Genomic DNA, 22,771 nt, shown 5'->3' with positions numbered 1-22,771 from the left:
GAGGAGCATGAGCTCTTTCTCCAACAAAGAGAGCATGAGCTCTTTCTCCAACAAAGAGGAGCATGAGCCCTTTCTCCAACAAAGAGGGGCATGAGCTCTTTCTCTAACAAAGAGAGCATGAGCCCTTTCTCCAACAAAGAGGAGCATGAGCTCTTTCTCCAACAAAGAGGAGCATGAGCTCTTTCTCCAACAAAGAGAGCATGAGCTCTTTCTCCAACAAAGAGGAGCATGAGCCCTTTCTCCAACAAAGAGGAGCATGAGCTCTTTCTCCAACAAAGAGGAGCATGAGCCCTTTCTCCAACAAAGAGAGCATTAGCCCTTTCTCCATCAAAGAGGGGCATGAGCCCTTTCTCCAACAAAGATGAGCACGAGCTCTTTCTCAAACAAAGATGAGCACAAGCTCTTTCTCAAAGAGGAGCACGAGCTCTTTCTCAAACAAAGATGAGCACGAGCTCTTTCTCAAACAAAGAGGAGCACGAGCCCTTTCTCCAACAAAGACAAAGATGAGCTTTCTGTATCCAAGATGGGGATGAGCTATTTCTCTGTCCAAGATGGGGATGAGCTATTTCTCTGTCCAAGATGGGGATGAGCTCTTTCTCCAACAAAGATGAGGCCGAGCTCTTTCTCAAACAAAGAGGGGCATGAGCTCTTTCTCCAACAAAGAGGGGCATGAGCTCTTTCTCCAACAAAGAGGAGCATGAGCTCTTTCTCCAACAAAGAGAGCATGAGCTCATTCTCCAACAAAGAGAGCATGAGCTATTTCTCCAACAAAGAGGAGCATGAGCCCTTTCTTCAACAAAGAGGAGCATGAGCTCTTTCTCTAACAAAGAGAGCATGAGCTCTTTCTCCAACAAAGAGGAGCATGAGCTCTTTCTCTAATAAAGAGGAGCATGAGCTCTTTCTCCAACAAAGAGAGCATGAGCTCTTTCTCCAACAAAGAGGAGCATGAGCTCTTTCTCCAACAAAGAGAGCATGAGCTCTTTCTCCAACAAAGAGAGCATGAGCTCATTCTCCAACAAAGAGAGCATGAGCTATTTCTCCAACAAAGAGGAGCATGAGCCCTTTCTTCAACAAAGAGGAGCATGAGCTCTTTCTCTAACAAAGAGAGCATGAGCTCTTTCTCTAACAAAGAGAGCATGAGCTCTTTCTCCAACAAAGAGGAGCATGAGCTCTTTCTCTAATAAAGAGGAGCATGAGCTCTTTCTCCAACAAAGAGAGCATGAGCTCTTTCTCCAACAAAGAGGAGCATGAGCTCTTTCTCCAACAAAGAGAGCATGAGCTCTTTCTCCAACAAAGAGGAGCATGAGCCCTTTCTCCAACAAAGAGGGGCATGAGCTCTTTCTCTAACAAAGAGAGCATGAGCCCTTTCTCCAACAAAGAGGAGCATGAGCTCTTTCTCCAACAAAGAGGAGCATGAGCTCTTTCTCCAACAAAGAGAGCATGAGCTCTTTCTCAAACAAAGAGGAGCACGAGCCCTTTCTCCAACAAAGACAAAGATGAGCTTTCTGTATCCAAGATGGGGATGAGCTATTTCTCTGTCCAAGATGGGGATGAGCTATTTCTCTGTCCAAGATGGGGATGAGCTCTTTCTCTGTCCAAGATGGGGATGAGCTTTCTCTGTCCAATATGGGGATAAGCTCTTTCTCCAACCAAGATGAGAATGAGCCCTTTCTTCAACAAAGAGGAGCATGAGCTCTTTCTCTAACAAAGAGAGCATGAGCTCTTTCTCTAACAAAGAGAGCATGAGCTCTTTCTCCAACAAAGAGGAGCATGAGCTCTTTCTCTAATAAAGAGGAGCATGAGCTCTTTCTCCAACAAAGAGAGCATGAGCTCTTTCTCCAACAAAGAGGAGCATGAGCTCTTTCTCCAACAAAGATAGCATGAGCTCTTTCTCCAACAAAGAGGAGCATGAGCCCTTTCTCCAACAAAGAGGGGCATGAGCTCTTTCTCTAACAAAGAGAGCATGAGCCCTTTCTCCAACAAAGAGGAGCATGAGCTCTTTCTCCAACAAAGAGGAGCATGAGCTCTTTCTCCAACAAAGAGAGCATGAGCTCTTTCTCAAACAAAGAGGAGCACGAGCCCTTTCTCCAACAAAGACAAAGATGAGCTTTCTGTATCCAAGATGGGGATGAGCTATTTCTCTGTCCAAGATGGGGATGAGCTATTTCTCTGTCCAAGATGGGGATGAGCTCTTTCTCTGTCCAAGATGGGGATGAGCTTTCTCTGTCCAATATGGGGATAAGCTCTTTCTCCAACCAAGATGAGGATGAGTTATTTTTCTAAACAAGATGAAAATGAGCTTTCTCTATCCAAGATAAGGATTAGCTCTTTCTCCAAAAAAAAGGAAGATTAGCTTCTTCTCAAACCAAAATTAGAGAAAGGGCTCATGCTTTTGTAAACCAAAATTAGGAAGAATATGCAGAATAAGAAGAGGAGAAAGAAGATGAGGATGAAGAACTAGAGTAGAGGAGAAGTAGTGGAGAAGAAGTAGTAAAAGAAGCAGAAGAAGTAAAAGGAGAAGACAGAGTTCAAAAGGCTCACCACTGTCCGAACTAAACAGTTTTCTTCCCCCAAGTAACATCCCTCGACAGATATTGCCGAGTCAAACCACAGATGTTGTCCAATTACTGCATTCTCCTGCATGGACACACGCACACACACACATACACAATTGTATCCATCTATCCTGCATCATATCTCCACATGAGCAATACCCTTTTTCTGCCAAAAATGGCAAACAAATTATGCACCCGAAAGACATTTTACGGCATCCATTTGGGAATGCAAAGGACAATTACACCACTCGAAGCAAAGAAATGGGTCCAGCACAAACACATTCGCCCCCTCCAACAATGAAAACTTCTACCTGTCCACTCACCCGAGGCAATTATGCACACTTTTCTTTTTCAACAACCTCTAAGTTTTTGTCAATTTCTCCTCTGTATCAGTGTGTTATCTTTACATCCACTACCAATCTTGGCAAACTACTCCACATATGACATAATCTCTGCATCAAAAAGTCCGTGCCTCAGTTCTGGTACAACCGCTTCTTTCACTTAAAGCCATGCTCTCTGATTCTAATACTCGACCTCCAAATTGAAAATCTTCCATCGCCTCTGCCAATCCCTTTTAATACCTTAAACACTCCATCATATCCCCAGCACAGTCTCTGTTTAAAAATATATATATTGTAAATGTTCTCTCGTAACCTCAAGCCTGAATCCAGGTATACATTCTAGTCACTTCATGTTGAACCCCCTCTGTTGCAGCTATACCCTCCTTACAACAACGTGACCAAAACCGAGCAAAGTACTCCAAATAAGACTTAACCGGACTTGTTGGTACGACCTCTTAAGACTCGTACACAATGCCTCTCGTAAAACATCCCAAAACACTACTGGCCTCAAATTTGTCTGACACTGTGCCGTGTTGTATGCCTGAGTGTTCAGTCTCCTTTTATGCCCAAATCTTTTCCCAGACCCACTTGCTCCAAAAAAAAAAAATCTGCATCAAGAACCATTTCTGTTATTTATGTTCCTCCCAATACCCAAAACCTTACATTTTTATACATTCAATTTAACCCTCAATTTGTTTGCTCATTCCCTAAAAACGTCCAAACTGTTCTGCAGCAGAAAACATTTTTCCTCACTATTCCCTTTGCCTCAAAGTTTTGTTACATCTGTCCATTTAACTCAATGCCATTCTGATGGCATCATCCAGAACTACATCAATGGAACAAATTCAAAACAACAACCGACCCACGACTGATCCTCACAGTCTTCTACTATTTACCCAATTCCACCTTGGCATATATACCCATTACCTGCTATGTCTTGTGTTATTGAGCCAATAATTATGTATCCAAATAGTGAACCTCCAACCCTACAGCTCATACCTTAGCCAAAAACAACACGGTACCTTGTCAAGAGCTTTCTGAAAACCAGGATAAGCAAAATCTGTTGCACCACCACTGTATAACCAGCTAGTTACCCCCTTAAAAAACCTCACTAAGCCAGTTCCACACAATCTACCATTCATAAATCAATGCTGACTGTCCACAAGTACAAACCGTTCTTGGTGCTGCCTCAGTCACACATTTTGGTCTTGAATAATTTTACTGTCATTAAAGTTAGTTATCTATGGGCCGTTCTAATCATTTACTGCTACCCCCTTCCCCCCAAACTCCTTCCCCCCTTTAAACCCCCACTTGAACGGTCCAAATATTGGTAACACACCAAGCACCAAGCTTTCTCCTTGTACAGTACAAAACCAGACATGCATCAAAAGGCATGAGACTAGAAAACATAACAACCTGCAGACATTCTACTTGAAGTTAAAATCAGCTTTTTCTTTGTACCTACCCAACTCAACCACCAGGTGTTGTCATAATCTGTCCACAACTTATTGAAATATCATGCGAAACATCGTTTTCGGCCCCACCTCTCTTTGGTTTAGAATCACTTTAAAATTTCAAATTATCGTATCTGGATTTGGATCCAGATCTTCACCAAAACAATCAATTTGTCCTTGTCAAACACCTAACCTGTCCACCAAATTTCCACCATCCACAACTGAGATATCCTGCTCACAGACAGGCACAGACAAACAGACAGGGGTGATACATAACCTCCGTCCACTTTTAATGGCGGAGGTAAATAAGTGAACAAAACCAACAATGATCTACCATTATAAAATACATTTGCTCGATTTTAAAATGTATTTTGTAACAACAATCATGTTTTCTAAACACTGACATAGGATTGAAGATCATAACGGTGCACAGTAGCCTTAGGTGTCACCGCATGACACCATGATGACCACTCGTCATCAAGCGGTTGCCATGCTGTTCAAACAAGCCAGCACTAATATGCCACTGGCAATTTTCATCCTTTGCCTCTTGCCACCCACCTGCAGATATAGGATCGGAGCAAGAGCTTTTGCATTTACTTACGCTCCAGTCAACCGCGCTGTGGATGGGTCTGTCACAGCTTTCTCGCAAAACAGACAGCACGTCTGTATGGGAACCAAGAAGGTGCTGCAAGCCCGAGCGAGACACGGCCTTCCTGTGGGTCACCACAAAGCCACTGTGAAGATTTGGGTTAACTGCATGACAAATAACTTTGAGGAAATTTGCTTCAATTTGACAAATAATCTCAGTATACATCCTTACTATATCAAGGTACTGTCACTTAGTGCCTCAACAAAAAACCTGGACCTCTCCAGACACCAGCAGTCACGCTCATTCAAATTACTTGCTCGAATCTAGAAAAGTTGTCAAGAGTCATAAAAAAGCATGGATTCAAACTCCAAGAATTGGTTGAGAGTTTCTCATGACAATGATCGTCATCTCTTCAATTCAATTAAATCTTCAATGATTGTCAATTGACAATCTCTTTCTGCAACTAAACTGTACACATAATTTCAAGCACAGCTTGTTGAGAGCACACATGATGTGCAGATTTCAATGTTTAAGCCTCTCTATGCCATGAAGTTACCTTCAGTTTCCAACAAAAAAAATAAGCCTGTTGCTGGATTCATGGTTAGGGTAGCAGGATAAGCAAAATCTGTTGCATCACCACTATATAACCAGCTAGTTACCCCCTTCAAAAACCTCACTTAGCCAGTTCCACACAATCTACCATTCATAAGGCTTAAGATATTAGGGTCTTGAGTTTGAGCCCCTGTCATGCTTTTAAATAACACCAGGTGGGTTGACTCGGCCTGTCATTCTTCCGAGGTCGGCAAAATGAGTACCAGCTGACTGGTAATAAGGGGGAAATGCAGCAGCGGCACGGCCGCGCTTCCAGAAAATGATGCAGCCAAGCAGCCACAAGCCACATACAAAATAATAATTTTAAAAACATATTTCTTCGAGAGAACAAAAGGACTTATTCTGTAAATATAAATATAATAATACTTGAAATTTTTTCTTCATGAAAAATTAGTTCATATTTGTTTTCATCATTAAATGTTATTTAATGGCCTAAGGAAAGGGGTAATTTAATAAGATAAGTTATCCATCTCCTCAATATGTATGTTTAGACTAGCTCTGTTCAATTACCCCAACTATCCTTGCCAGAGATCGAGTGTTCAGATGATATGTGTCATTCCCATAAGCCCTCTGTGTTGTTTCATTATTAAATACGCTAGCATTTCTCTAATTATCCCCTATTGAAACACCAGTTGTTGAATGACACATTCCACATGAAAGGATGTGTGGCTCGTGTCTGTCCAGACATATGTGCATTGGCTGTCTCGTGTGTGTCTCGGGTTTTGAAGTTTGAGGGCATTTCTGGATCGCGCTCCCATTGGTTGGTTCATGTAAATGAGATTTTGAGTTCTCAAGGTGTGGGGAATGGAGGAATGGAGCGAAGAGGGATTTACCTTGGTGGCTGAGAAGAGTGAGGGTCGACCGAGGGGAACTACAGAGGTGATATTGGCTGCAGACCTAAAACAATTCCTTTGCTGATGATGGCCATATCTCTCTCAATGGCAAAGAATCACTTTTTAAATTCTAGTATCCGGATCCGGATCCAGATCTTCACTGAAATCAAATCGATTTGGCCGTGTGAAAAACCCAAACCATCCAGCAAATTTTGTCCAAATCCGTCCGTAACTTTTTGAGATATTCTGCTCCCAGACAAACAAATAGACAGGCAGACAAACATCGGTGAACACATAACCTCAATGCACCTTTATTGGTCGAGGTAGCAATAGGTCGGTTTAAAGTGGAATTAGATAGGTAGCTAGAAGTAACGTTTGTTCCAAGAGCCCTCTTCAGGATTGCCACTGAATCTCAAACATCTTCCAGTCTACAGGACAATCTTTGGGATTCGGTTCATCGCTTTTACTGCACGGATGGAAACACACCTATTGCCAGGTTCCGCAGAGTTTAGAGCGGCCATTGTGATATGCAACGGAAGTCGTCCTGGCGTTGAATTTGAGATAACGTGCTAGCTGGGCGGGTTGATTCACTCCTTCCTGCATCTGGTGTTCTTAACACCTGTTAATCTGCATTTTAAAAAAAAATTCCACGTGTGTTCAAGAAAAGGTGTTCAACCTCCATCTTATTGGTGTTAGCGTTACATTTAGAGTTAGGGTTAGAGAAAACAGCTTGGTGTATTTTTCAGTTTGCACATGGCCAAACATACATCCTTTTTCCAACATCCTTGAAAATGGGTTCTCTGCACACGACACGTGCATCCTACACCCTTCCAGGACTCCCACACAATCAGTCATTAGTCATCAGGCACGAGGAAGCACTGGCAAAACGTGTGAGAGCGAGAAAGAGCACGGTGAGGGATGTGCGAACACAAATACGTCGCACGTGCTCACGGTAACGCAAGCACACATTGACTATTTATTCGTTATTTGTGCGTTACGTATCGTCCGACTACACTATCGATACGTGGGATACCGATTGCTTTGTCGAATGATACAAAATACATTTTGGCAAGGAGGGCATTTGGCTGCAACGTCTTTGCTACATCCATACCCCAGAGGTCTCATCTCATCGTCTATGCACCAAGTTCGATTGAACTTAATCCAATTTGGCATCAACATCTTTTTGGAATTTGCCTCACGTATCCAATTTAAACTCTAAAGAAGGAAATTAGCAAACATGCCAAAATACATGATGGCCTATTCCTTTTCAAAAGGAACTGTGGATTCTTCAACATCAACAACCTAATTGCAAATTGGACAGCGTGCTTTATGATCGCATCTGAAGGGTGTGATGGAGAAGGCAACACCCCCGACAACTGCAAAATGATGTAGTTTTTTGCTCCAAAAATGTAAATAAATGCATGCATGTATGATGCATGCATTTATGTTCAAGGTAAAGGTTCGTGGAAGAACTAGACCAGTGAACGGATCAGGAGGAAACAGAACAAAGGGAACAGTAGAGAGAGGGTGGATCACCAGAAGAGGGTTGATGGTAGACAGTGTGCACCCTGCAGAAACCTGATGGGGGTAGCAGATCACGGAAAGGGCAAAGGGTGAAAGACACGATATAAGGCAGTAGAAGACAGAGAGACCACCGACCTGTCTGCGTTTTAATTGGATTTAACTTCAAATGGAAACAAATCCGTGATCAGCTTGATCAGAGGAGGGTTCACACAAGAATAGTCTATCACGCCATCACTTTGCCAACTTGCAAAGGTCTACATCCAAGGTCTACACCCGAGGCTCAACTCGGGGATCCCGGGGCCGGTCTGGAGCACTCAGGCATCAGGAGTGTTCCGGCATGTGGGCAAGCATGCGTTTATGAGAGTTTGATGCGAGTGGGAGCAAGTCCAAGGGTTCTTCATCAGCCTGCATGGGGTTGTCACAACACCGTGCATCAGACCACCCTGCGTCAGAATCACACACTGACCAGCACCACTCATTAGTTACAGCACCGCGCGGCTTTAGAGAAGTGCCATGCATGAGAGCACCACTCATTTCAGAGCTGTGCATCGGAGCACGTAGCAATGCACCGCTGATTCAAACTTCACCAATTATAGCAGCGTGCATCAGAGCACCTTTCATTACTACAACCTGGCTCATTACAACACTGTCCACCAGAGCACCACACATCATCGGACTACCTGAATACAAGCACAACTCATTACTGAACCCTGCATCTTGAGAACACCATGCAGAGGACAGTACTTATTACTGATCATGTAATCAGCACTGCTCATTACAGTTTTTTATTATTATCATTATTATTATTGAAGTTCACCCTAAACAAGACTTAAAGCCACCAATTTGTAAAGGTTCTACAAAAAAAAAAGGAAAAACTGGAAAAACCTTGACCTAGTCCTGAAAGAAGGAAAACTCTTCACAGGACCACTGCGCAGGAGGGGGTAACTAGGCCAGGCAGAAAAATACATTTTCCTACCCCCATCGGGTGTTTTTTAGGAGACATCAACTCCGTACTGGATTGTCGTTGGCTCCCAAAGGGACCTGATCCACCCTTTGTCAGGTGTTATTTTTGATCCTGTCAGGGTGTCACAATCAAACTCTACACTTGCAACCCCAGTGAGGGGTGTCGGTTTAGTCACCAACAACCCGACCATGTGGCAGGTAGCACTGGGTTACACGTTACCCATGGAAGTCCCAAAAGACTGATGACCTGAATGATGTACGATGCATTTTGATGTATGATGCATTTTGATATATGATATATTTTGATGTACGATACATTACAGTATGATTGATGTATGATGAATTTTGATGTATGATGCATTACAGTACGATGTATAATGCATTTTGATGTATGATGCATTACAGTATGATGTATAATGCATTTTGATGTATAATGCATTACAGGATGATGTATGATGCATTTTGATGTATGATGCATTTTGATGTATGATGAATTTTGATGTATGATGCATTACAGTACGATGTGTAATGCATTTTGATGTATAATGCATTACAGGATGTATGATACATTTTGATGTATGATGCATTACAGTACGATGTATAATGCATTTTGATGTATAATGCATTACAGGATGCATGATGCATTTTGGTGTATGATACATTACAGTATGATGTATATTGTATAATGCATTTTGATGTATGATGCATTACAGTATGACTTATGATGAATTTTGATGTATGATGCATTACAGTACGATGTATAATGCATTTTGATGTATAATGCATTACAGGATGTATGATGCATTTTGATGTATGATGCATTTTGATGTATGATGCATTTTGATGTATAATACATTACAGTATGATGTATGATGCATTACAGTATGATGTATGATGCATTTTGATGCATGATACATTAAAGTATGATGTATATTGTATAATGCATTTTGATGTATGATGCATTACAGTATGATGTATAATGCATTTTGATGTATGATGCATTACAGGATGATGTATGATGCATTTTGATGTATGATGCATTACAGTATGATGTATAATGCATTTTGATGTATGATGCATTACAGGATGATGTATGATGCATTTTGATGAATGATGCATTACAGTATGATGCATAATGCATTTTGATGTATGATGCATTACAGTATGATGTATGATGCATTACAGTATTATGTATGATGCATTAAAGTATGATGTATGATACATTTTGATGTATGATGCATTACAGTATGATGTTTGATGCATTTTGATGTATGATGCATTACAGTATGATGTATAATGCATTTTGATGTATGATGCATTTTGATGTATGATGCATTACAGTATGATGTATAATGCATTTTGATGTATGATGCATTACACAATGATGTATGATGCATTACAGTATTATGTATGATGCATTACAGTATGATGTATGATACATTTTGATGTATGATGCATTACAGTATGATGTTTGATGCATTTTGATGCATGATGCATTACAGTATGATGTATGATGCATTACAGTATGATGTATGATGCATTACAGTATGATGTATGATGCATTTTGATGTATGATGGGTGTTGATGTATGATGCATTACAGTACGATCGATGTATGATGACTGTTGATGCATGATGCATTTTGATGTATGATGCATTAAAGTATGATGTATGATGCATTTTGATGTATGATGGGTGTTGATGTATGATGCATTTTGATATATGATGGGTGTTGATGTATGATGCATTACAGTACGATGTATGATGACTGTTGATGCATGATGCATTTTGATGTATGATGCATTTTGATGCATGATGCATTACAGTATGATGTATGATGCATGATGCATTTTGATGTATGATGCATTTTGATGTACTAGGGCATGCCCGTACTATATATAAGCTAGGACGTGCCCGTACGTGGGTGCCCGTTCCTTGCCCAAAAAAAAAAATAAAAAAAATTTGTGTAGAGGTGTGTGTGTGTAAACATCCTAGGGCGTGCCCGTACGTGGGTGCAAAAAAACATGCGTGCAAACAACAACAAAAAAAAACTTTGAAACCACGTGGCAGTAACGACCACAGAACCCCCCCCCCCCCCCTCTATTTACATGAATGGTTTGGTCCATTCGCAACGACCACAGAACCCCCCCCTCTATTTACATGCAATGGTTTGGTCCATTCGCAACGCCAAAGCGAACGGCGAACGGCTAAATCGCCATAGCTCGGTAAGTACTTGTCCGATTAATTTCAAACCTTGAAAAGGCACATCCTCGGGTCCCCAGCAATATACCTGGCAAGTTTCAAGTATATCGGACCCGTGGTTGTCGAGAAACAGCGGTCACAGACAAACAAACAAACGTACAAACAAACAAACGTACAAACAAACAAACACACAGAGATTACTGGAATTATAGATAGATGATGCATTACAGTACGATGTATGATGACCGTTGATGTATGATGCATTACAGTATGATGTTTGATGCATTTTGATGCATGATGCATTACAGTATGATTATAGCCTGGTGTTGGCTTAGCGGTTAGGGTGCCGGCTTGGGATCCTAGGATCCTGGGTTCAGAATCCTGGTCGATCGCTGAATTAACATCAGGTGGGTTGACTCAGCCTGTCATCCTTCCGAGATCGGCAAATTGAGTAACAGTTCACTAGTAATTTCCTGTTTGTCACAAGACGCGACTAACAGGGTTGACGGCAGGAAGGGCATCCGGCCATAAAACATTGCTTCAAAAAGGGGACCACGGTGTCCAAAAAAGGCCAACCCCTGCTCTGCAGGGAAAAATGGCCTTTAAAGTTGGTTCTTCTTCTTTTCATGCATTACAGTATGATGTATGATGCATTTTGATGTATGAAGGGTGTTGAGGTATTATGCATTACAATATGATGTATGATGCATTTTGATGCTTGATGCATTTTGATGTACTAGGGCATGCCCGTACTATATATATATCTAAAATTATATCCCCCCCCCCTATTTACATGAAATGGTTTGGTCCAAAGCGAACGGCTTGCGAGTGGTGACAATCCCCCCCCTCTATTTACATGCAATGGTTCGGTCCAAAGCGAACGGCTTCCGGAGTTTGGTAAAGAAATCGCCATCGCGTACACAAACGCGCAGGAAAGCGAATGAATCGCAAATTCGTTTTTATTAGTTGTAAAACATAATGCCCAATTATTCAATTATCGCCAACGTATTTTGGCTGTTTGCAATTTAATCGCAAGGCAAAGTAGAAAGAGAAGAGGGAAAAAAAGAAAAGCCTTGCCTTGCTGCAAACAGCTGCTGCAAACAACAACAACAGGGAAGGCTGCACTGTCCGGAAGTTGGCATATCGCAGTTACGATTATTTTAGTGTTAATGGCCAATTATTCAATTAGCGCCAACGTATTTTGGCTGTTTGCAATTTAATCGCAAGGAAAAGTAGAAAGAGAAGAGGGGAAAAAAGAAAAGCCTTGCATTAACGCATTAACGCTTGCATTGCATTAACGGTTCGGCACACGTGATAGCTCGCTGCTCTCTGATTGGTTGAAGCGTTTTTTGGACATAGCTCGGTAGGTACTTGTCCGATTAATTACAAACCTTGAAAAGGCACATCCTCGGGTCCCCAGCAATATACCTGGCAAGTTTCAAGTATATCGGACCCGTGGTTGTCGAGAAACAGCGGTCACAGACAAACACACAGACAGACACACAGAGATTACTGGCATTATAGATAGATGATGCATTTTGATGTATGATGTATGTTGAATGTTGATGTATGATGCATTTTGATGTATGATGTATGATGTATGTTGAATGTTGATGTATGATGCATTTTGATGTATGATGCATTTTGATGTATGATGTATGTTGAATGTTGATGTATGATGAATGTTGATGTATGATGGGTGTTAATGTAAGATGCATTACATTATGATGTATGATGCATGATGCATGATGCATGATGCATGATGCATGTTGAGATGACAGCTGAGCAACAAGATTCAGAGCACCGCTCATGACCGTCATTCCAGGGCCGTGTGCGTGCATCGGCATCGCTGTGTAATATATAATCAATGGTCATCGATCCACCGATCCTTTTACAGAACACTCGTGCCCAGAGTCCTTCGAAGAACCCTACAGGTCCCGGGCATTGCGAAAGCACCTTCAGAGCACCACTCGTACCAAGATCACCGTGCGTCACCGTCACCACCTCATTAACATTCACAACCACAACTCTGGTATTCAGCACCGAACGAACCCGCTTACCTCATATTATGTTGTTGATTGTAAATTTACCTCGTTTGCAATCAGCACCAAATGTAGCCCACCTCGTGTTTACATCACTAACGTACCATTCGTACGTCACCAAAAAAATTAACCACAACCTTCCAACTGCGGTAACGTAAATATCGCACATCTCACACGACCGCACAAAACACCACGCGAAACACAACGCACCACCACCGTCCATTTCGCACACCTGTAGGACACCTGCTTGCGCATAGCGACTTGCGGGAATCGGCCTTCGCTGCCCGGATGTGCGACGTTGCCACACTCGGCCATGTGGACCCAGGAGAGACATGCGGACGCTGAACGGAGAGCGAAGACCCAAACGGGACGAACGGGGGCGGCCGCAAGATATGGAAGGCGTGGTCTGGACAGGAGGGCGGAGCCTATTCGCACGGGCACCGTCACTGCAAAGAAAGGTGGCACGTGCAATCAAAAACAAAGCCATTGATACGTCATCAAACAACAATGGCGAAAGTGTCAGGGCATGCAGGCTCTGCAAGGCTTCAACATTTTCAGGTGTTCAAGCCTCAAGGTAAAGTGAAGCATCACCTCAAGGGTCAAGGTAAACATCACCCGACGGCGATGCGACATTTTGTACAGTGTATGGATTTATATTTTCATTTATAATTACCCTCGCCAAAGGAGAAGGTATTACATTTGGGTCCGTTTGTTTGCTTATTTGTTTATTTGTTTGTTTGTCTGCCCGTTTGTACAGAACGTGAGTATGTGAATTAATTACACTAGGGCGTGCCCGTACGTGGGTGCAAAAAAACATGCGTGCAAACAACAACAACAAAAAAAAACTTTGAAACCACGTGGCAGTAACGACCACAGAACCCCCCCTCTATTTACATGAAATGGTTTGGTCCATTCGCAAAGCCAAAGCGAACGGCTTGCGAGTACGGTAGAACCCCCCCCCCCCCCACCCCCTCTATTTACATGAAATGGTTTGGTCCATTCGCAAAGCCAAAGCGAACGGCGAACGGCTAAATCGCCATAGCTCGGTAACTACTTCTCCGATTAATATGAAACCTTGAAAAGGCACATCCTCAGGTCCCCAGCAATATACCTGGCAAGTTTCAAGTATATCGGACCGGTAGTTGTCGAGAAACAGCGGTCACAGACAAACACACACACACACACACAGACACACAGAGATTACTGGAATTATAGATAGACTAGGGCATGCCCGTACTATATCTATATCTAAAATTATATCCCCCCCCCTCTATTTACATGAAATGGTTTGGTCCAAAGCGAACGGCTTGCGAGTACGGTGACAATCCCCCCCCCCCTCTATTTACATGAAATGGTTTGGTCCAAAGCGAACGGCTTGCGGAGTTTGGTAAAGAAATCGCCATAGCGTGCACAAACGCGCAGGAAAGCGAAAGAATCGCAAATTAGTTTTAATTAGTTTTAAAACATAGTTTAACGCCAACATAGCGGCAACATAGTTTGCCAACGTGAAATAAATGAATACGCTCTCAAATGTGCCGTCCGAGGCAGAGTCTGTTCGCCACGTTCGGCACACGTGATAACTCGCTGCTCTCTGATTGGTTGAATCGTTTTTTGGACATAGCTCGGTAACTACTTCTCCGATTAATATGAAACCTTGAAAAGGCACATCCTCGGGTCCCCAGCAATATACCTGGCAAGTTTCAAGTATATCGGACCCGTGGTTGTCGAGAAACAGCGGTCACAGACAAACACACAGACATACACACATACACACACACACACACACACAGAGATTACTGGAATTATAGATAGATACACACAAACACACAAACACATACACACAGAGATTAATGGAATTATAGATAGATTAAACCCTATATACACTACCGGTCAAAAGTTTTAGAACACCTCAGTTTTTCCAGTTTTTATTGAAATTTACGCAGTTTAATGTCCAGTGAATAACCTGAAATGGTACAAAGGTAAGCAGTAAACTGCTTGAGGTTAAAAAAAAGTTTAGGTGGGCAAAAATGGGGAAATAATGTAAATTGCACAGTCATATTGTAAAAATAGGCCTTCTTCAGGGAACAAGTAATGGGTTAACAACTTACAGCTCTTCTGCAGCAATGTAAGTAAGCCTTGGAAGTTGATGCAAACAATTCCTACAGGTGTCGCAACCTCTGCTGATTACTTGATTACAAACCCCCTGTCTGTATAAAAGCAGTATTGGAACAGACTGTTATTACACCCTCTGAAGCATTATTTGGACAATATTGCACTGCAGGAAGTAGTATATTGGAAACTGGAGGAAACTCTGACAGGAAGAGGTCTGGCAGACCCAAAGCCACAACAGAATCAGAAGACAAGTTTCTGAGAGTCAACAGCTTGCGTGATAGGCGGCTCACAGGACAACAGCTTCACGCACAGCTTAACACTGGTCGAAGTAAGCAAGTCTCAGTTTCAACTGTGAAGAGAAGACTTCGAGCTGCAGGTTTGACAGGTCGAGTGGCAGTAAGAAAGCCATTGCTAAGATGGCAAAATAAGAAAAAGAGGCTTGCCTGGGCTATGAAGCACCGCCTGTGGATTAATGAAGACTGGAAGAAGGTCTTATGGATGGATGAATCAAAATTTGAAATCTTTGGTTCATCACGCAGGGTTTTTGTTCGCCGTCGAGTAGGCGAAAGGATGGTTCCTCAGTGTGTGACACCAACTGTCAAACATGGAGGAGGAAGCATGATGGTCTGGGGCTCTTTTGCTGGATCCAGAGTCGGCGACTTGCACAGAGTGACTGGCACCCTGAACCAAAAGGGCTACAACAGCATTTTGCAGCGCCATGCAATACCCTCTGGTATACGCCGAGTTGGTCAGGGGTTCATCCTACAGCAAGATAATGACCCTACACACACCTCCAGGCTATGTCAAAACTACCTTCGAGGAAAAGAACAAGACGGTAGTCTTCAAATGATGGAATTGCCAGCACAGTCTCCAGACTTAAACCCCATCGAGCTGGTTTGGGATGAACTGGACAGAAGGATTAAAGCAAAGCAAGCTACAAGTGCAACAGATTTGAGGGAACTGCTGCAACAGTGTTGGGAAGAACTTCCCGAACAATATTTGATTTCCATTGTAGAAAGAATGCCACGAGTGTGTTCGGTGGTTATATCTGCAAAAGGTGGCTACTTTGCCGAGTCAAAAATTTAAATTAAATTTTGTTAAACAAAATGATTCTATGATTTCTTTTTTTATCTCAAATTGTTTATTTGTTCTATGCTTAATTTCAGAGTACATTGAGACATTAAACTGCGTAAATTTCAATAAAAACTGGAATAATTGAGGTGTTCTAAAACTTTTGACCGGTAGTGTATATATACCTTTTGAGTCGAAACCCCTAAAAACCTTTTAGATTTTAGACCCTGTGGAAGTGTAACTCAGTGTAACTTATTGATTGGCACTGGTAACTCATTGATTAAAGACTGGTAACGATTTCGTAAATGGATGCCAAGAATGTGCACGAACATGGTAATCTCTTGTCCACCTGGTCACAGCCCCAGGCTGGAGCACCCCCCTATCGTTTGGTAAACGGAACTCGCAGCAGGAGGGGAGCGAGCTGATGCCAGGACTCGGTGCATGCATGACCTCGGGGCATTAGCGGAGAAAGGATTAGCGCGGCAAGGCCCATAAAAACCAGAGCAAACGATGAGTCAAGAGACTTGTGACCAGAAGCTCTGACCTACGGAACGGAACGGAACCCTATGAACAGCGCTGAGAGAGGACCGGCCGAAGAAGAAGAACCAACGACTTGAATTAACAATCCGTTTAGCTATTGTAGTCTTTATTGAATTGAAACAAGTGACATACCAAATGATAATAAATCCTTACTTTATAAAGCTGTTTCGGTCATATTGGAGTCTTGAGTCTCCGCCACCATTTCTCCTACAATTTGGAGGCACCGCTGAGATCAATTGGACACATACAAGACCTTTAAAGGTGAGTGTGTCTTGTTTTTGTCCAGTATGATTTACGAACTTGGGAATAGTTATGTTGTATATACATGGAGGATTTGGTGTGTGGGACTTGAGATTGTCCATAGGTAATCCAAGGATGAAACGTTTTAAATGATTCTATTTATTCGTGAGCTTGCGAGGACATTATACGCTGGGTATTAAAAGCCTTGCTCTGGTCTGCAGGCAAATCGGCTCATGAAGTGCACCATGAGGCGATTTGTTTGCCGGTTCGGTAAGGTTCGGTAAGGTCCGTACACGTGTACAATCGTGTACACCCGTTTTAAATAAATAATTTTTTTCAGTTTTCCCGCCATGTCTAAAACTCGTTCGATCAACAAATAAATTCATGACAGACAACGCCACCTCATGCCGGTCCAGAATTATTGTGAAAGATGGCGATTGGATGAAAATTGCATACCAACACTCCCTCACTGTCCCTCATTGTCCCTCATGTCCATTCCGGCACCCTGTCTCTTGCTCCCGCTCCTTCTCCCTCCCTTTAGTTCCCATTGGCGGACGCTTTGCGAGGAGCAAAGCGTTTGTGTGAACCCTCAACCTAGGTTGAAGTTGTTACTGCAGGGTTATTGTTTTTTTTGTGTATTTTCTCTGCGCCCCATGCTCGCAGATTTGGTTGGTACAAATATTTTATTGAAAGGTGAAAGATTTATCTGCGATTAAGCTTCAAAAAAAATTTAAAAAAATAAAAAGAACCCATCCCTACATCTAAGGATCAGGAAGGGAAGGAATGGAAAATTTGAAGTATTAAAGAGTTTTATGGGATTATAAGGTCATATCGCGACATCATGGGAAAGCTAATGTTAATTGTGGGATGCCAGAGGTAATGGTGTAGTTTAATGCTCACACTGTTTTGGAAAATAATGCTCGATGCAACATGATCCTAAAAAGAACCCATCCCTACATCTAAGGATCAGGAAGGGAAGGAATGGAAAATTTGAAGTATTAAAGATTTTAATGGGATTTTAATGGGATTTTAATGGGATTTTAATGGGATTTTAATGGGATAAATATAGAAGATGTTTGTTTTTGTCAAGAGAAAGTGACAATTGGCGGAGAAGTCACAGAGGCCGGGTTTTGGGCCTTTGACAGCAGAGAAATTGAGTTTTGACAGCAAAAGACTTCCAAATAATGGTTGTGGCAAACAGTGACTTCTGGGATGACAGGGGTGTGGGGTATTTGGCATCGCCAGACTAGCTTATTGGTTTAGGAATGTTTAGAGGTCATTGCAATGTGATAATTACTTGTGATCATTTGTTGTTGGAACGTTTTGGGAACATTCAAATGTTGTGGTTTGCTGACGTTTCCACAACGTCGCTACAACGTTTCACTTTCGTTGTTGCAACGTTTTGCTCCAACATTTTGGGAACATTTAAATGTTGGGTTTTGCTGACGTTTCCACAACGTCGCCACAACGTTTCACTTTCGTTGTTGCAACGTTTTGCTCCAACGTTTTGGGAACATTTAAATGTTGGGTTTTGCTGACGTTTCCACAACGTCGCCACAACGTTTCACTTTCGTTGTTGCAACGTTTTGCTCCAACGTTTTGGGAACATTTAAATGTTGGGTTTTGCTGACGTTGCCACAACGTTTCACTTTCGTTGTTGCAACGTTTTGCTCCAACGTTTTGGGAACATTTAAATGTTGGGTTTTGCTAACGTTTCCACAACGTCGCTACAACGTTTCACTTTCGTTGTTGCAACGTTTTGCTCCAACGTTTTGGGAACATTCAAATGTTGTGTTTTGCTGACGTTTCCACAACGTCGCTACAACGTTTCACTTTCGTTGTTGCAACGTTTTGCTCCAACGTTTTGGGGACACTCAAATGTTAAGTAAATCGGATAAGAATTCACGAGTTATTTAATTATTAGCGATTAATGAAGTACTTATTTAATTAATTACATTTCTTATTAAATTACAGTAATTACATTACAGTAATTACCTGAGGTAATTACAGTAATTACAGTTCCGGTAATTACAGTAATTACAGTAATCATTACAGTAATTGCAGTAATCTTATTACAGTAATTACATTACATTAACTCAGGCACCTTTTGAGTAAGGAAGCTGATATTTGGACATGACACTGACCGAGTGATGTGGCTGTCAAGGAAAATTTTGATTTATTGATTAATCATTTAATAAATTAACTCGTTGATTTATAAATGACTTATTTAATTAAAAGTCCTCAGAGATACATCTTCGGATGAAATACTTGCAGATTGGTTATGCTATGAGCCAATTGATTAAGGAAAATATTTTGTGATGGCCATATTGGCAATTTCGTGGCCATATTCGTGGCAACTCAGTTAGTGCCACTGCACCTTTAAAATGCATCCCTGCGTTCATTTTTCGATCGATTGAGTTGAAATTTTGAACAATCGGATCTGGACTGTCGTTGTTAACGACTCTAGCACGCACTCGTCCAATCAGGATGGTCCCCGGATCATCACTGCCCGCAGTTTTTTAATTAATTTTACTTTTTCTCTTGGTCATATAATTTTGAAGACATGCATGTCATGATATAGGAAATGTTTGTTCTGTTGAACGGAATAAATGTTGTTTATTTTTGTGGGTGTGTATTTTTGCGTATTTTGGATATATTTTCACGACTAATTCCAGTTAACATCCTGCAAAATTTGCTCGTTTTCTGGCCGAGTCGAAATTGCGTTGAGTTCCTATGGCATGCGCCATTAAAAGCGCTGTGTAATGGTTGAGCTCCCTTTATTTCGTTTTGGTCATGCGGATGAGCAGACAAAGTGACGAATGCTGCGGCTGGAGCAGTAGAAGCGATGTTTTGTTTTTTAATTGAAATGATGTAATTTAATTAAACGTGGTAGGTGGGCAAAACCGCAAAGCATACCTCTTTTAAGGTGTGTTCAAACCCATGAACATTTCAGCAATCAATACGATGCTGAAATGATGTAATTTAATTAAACGTGGTAGGTGGGCAACACCGCAAAGCATACCTCTTTTAAGGTGTGTTCAAACCCATGAACATTTCAGCAATCAATACGATGCTGAAATGGTGTAATTTAATGAGTAATTTAATGAGTAATTTAATGAATAATTTAATGTGTAATTTAATTGTGTAATATGGTCGACCTTGGTTTTGTTTGGGTTTTGTTGTTTATTTTTGTGGGTGGGTATTTTTGTGTATTTTGGATATATTTTCACGACTAATTCCAGTTAACATCCTGCAAAATTTGCTCGTTTTTCTGGCCGAGTCGAAATTGCGTTGAGTTCCTATGGCATGCGCCATTAAAAGCGCTGTGTAATGGTTGAGCTCCCTTTATTTCGTTTTGGTCACGCAGATGAGCAGACAAAATGACGAATGCTGCGGCTGGAGCAGTAGAAGCGATTTTTGAATTGTTCAATGATTATTCGATATTGTTATGACTTATTGTCAATAGGTATACTAAGTGGCCATGAGGTAGCCTGTTGCTATGTACAGTTTTATTCTATTGTTGATTATACCACATAGCTGTGGTGATAAAGGAAATGTTCGTTTTAAATAGATGATTATGATAGGACCATGACTATAAAATCATGATGATTATAATGAATGATATCATAGGGTTCAAATGTAGAATGATTGCACGAACTTGGAAAAGAACTTTCAAGCCCTATGGGATAAATTGGGTATTACAAGCGATGGAGTTTCAAAATTTAGCATGATTGAAGGAATTTTACAGTCTTATTTCAGGAGTTTTACGAAATTTATATTGCCAAGAGATTTTGGGTACTATTAAAAGAAAAATGATGAGATATTTTTCCCAATGAACTTTAATATCTGCCATCCATGTTGGCTGTCTCACGAATGAAGGATGAGTTGCCTTTAGTGGTTGCAAAGAAAATTTGTGGAGACCAGGCAAAATGGGGAAATATGTCAGATATGACCCGAGGACAGAACGGTGATTCATCAATTGACATGAGGTATGAACCAGAGGTGACGACCGATGAGATTCGATCTCAGTCAATGGATGGACCTGTCCTGACATCATTGGGGAAAGGGCTTATGCAAGGAGTCATCCAAAATGATTAATTTGATTTATTGATGAATATTGATGAATTAATTGAAATTGAATAATTGATTGAATTGTTGATTGATTGAATCTAATTGATTGAATTTAATTGAATAAATTTAACTGGATAAATTGAATTGAATAAATTAAATTGAATATATTGATCGTTTGATTGATGAAAATGCGGTCTCAAGAAAGAAGCTTTAATATCTTTGTGAGATATTATCAATGTGAAGACAACCTTGGAAAATTGAGCAAGGTGGTGAGTTTATATATAGATATATATGTGCGGTTACCATTGTATGATTTCCCCTTCAACAGAGCGGACACCTGAGGATTCACCCATTTCATACTGACCCTCTGGCTCATCTGCAAATACTGATCTGTGAGATTGGATTGTGCAAAAGCCACAGGTGAGAGAGATTCTCTGGAAATCACCGTTTGAACAGGTGGAGAGATCCTTCCTGGAGGTACGAGTGAAGCTTTAGAGGAACAAACTACAACACATCCAACGCTACTTTGATAAAAGGCAGAATGGGAAATGGAGCCTGCAAGAATACACAAGGACAACCAGAGATTCCACAAAAAGGTACTTGTACACATCATATGTACGACCGTTATGGTGCCAAAGCTATAAGGCAGGTCGAGAATTGGTATTTGTGGACAAAGGGACATGATGAGGAGTTTCCAAGAGATGGTACATTTGAGCGAAGTCGATTGGAAAGATTGGAACAAAGATTGAAAGCCAGGAAGAGACAGAATCTAACGGTAGACTGGCTTGCATTCCATCTTTGGGATGGTGAATCCAGACAACGGGAACAGCAAGAACGGATAACGGATCTAGAACTTAAAATAAAAAGGATACAGGATACAGTGGAGGAGACAAATGCACAACTGCCCTCGAAATTAGGAATGAAAGTGACAGTTGTCCCATCTGATTTCCAGTTGTCTCCCCAAAAAGGACGGTACAGAGAATTTTTTCGTGTTTCAGGAGATAACGAGAGATTGCAGTGGCAACTCAGGGATGTAGAGATGCAGCCCAGCAATACAAGTGCACAGGTGCACAGACCAGGCAACGACAGAAACCGGTGTTTCAAGTGTGGACGGATGGGACATTGGAAAAGAGGATGTCCGTATACCAAAAGGAAGACAAGTTCATAGGGTAAACCAAGATCAAGGGTACCAGTGCTGACCGATACCTCAGACAATGATTAGGCCTTCATTGCGACAAATCCCAAATGACGATTGGCCTCAACAAATTAGATTACTGGACAAACATGAATAACTGTCGATGATTCTTGGGTCTGAAAAGTTGTCGGAGCAAGAATTATTCATTTTTCTTTTGCTTGTAAGCAAATTGATAATTAATTGATCAAATGCCGAAATTGGATCTTTTATGTTGGGCACAAAATTTTAAATTTACAAAGTTTGGAACAATTGCTTTGCAATTTTTTTGGCAAACCAAGTGACAAGAGTCACATCATGATCAGGTGGGAATTTCCGACTATTGTTCCACACGAATGATAGGTCAGTGGTCGACTGACATACAAATGGGTGGGTAGTCAAATTTGGATAAATTATTGTGAGAACTGAAAGGGTAATGTCAATGTGACGTC

The 22,771-nt window shown here is 41.4% G+C and overlaps 1 protein-coding gene across 1 annotated transcript in view; it reads right to left on the bottom strand.

Moving 5' to 3' along the window:
* Positions 1-13,495, bottom strand: part of LOC137432587 (diacylglycerol kinase zeta-like) — a 142,953-nt gene extending 129,458 nt beyond the window's left edge. Inside the window, exons 1-3 of the mRNA XM_078783388.1 lie at positions 13,347-13,495; positions 4,952-5,063; positions 2,542-2,637 (exon numbers count right to left, since the gene is read on the bottom strand). Of these exons, the coding sequence (XP_078639514.1) occupies positions 2,542-2,637; positions 4,952-5,063; positions 13,347-13,429 (291 nt within the window). The 5' untranslated portion in view covers positions 13,430-13,495. The remainder of the gene's footprint in view (positions 1-2,541; positions 2,638-4,951; positions 5,064-13,346) is intronic.
* Between the last annotated feature and the right edge of the window lie 9,276 nt (positions 13,496-22,771).

The sequence above is a fragment of the Myxine glutinosa genome, chromosome 8, assembly GCF_964187855.1.
Source record: "Myxine glutinosa chromosome 8, kmMyxGlut1.1, whole genome shotgun sequence".
NCBI lineage: Eukaryota > Metazoa > Chordata > Myxini > Myxiniformes > Myxinidae > Myxine > Myxine glutinosa.
Note: the sequence above shows the minus strand (reverse complement) of the source record. Positions and strands in the feature narration are given on the sequence as shown.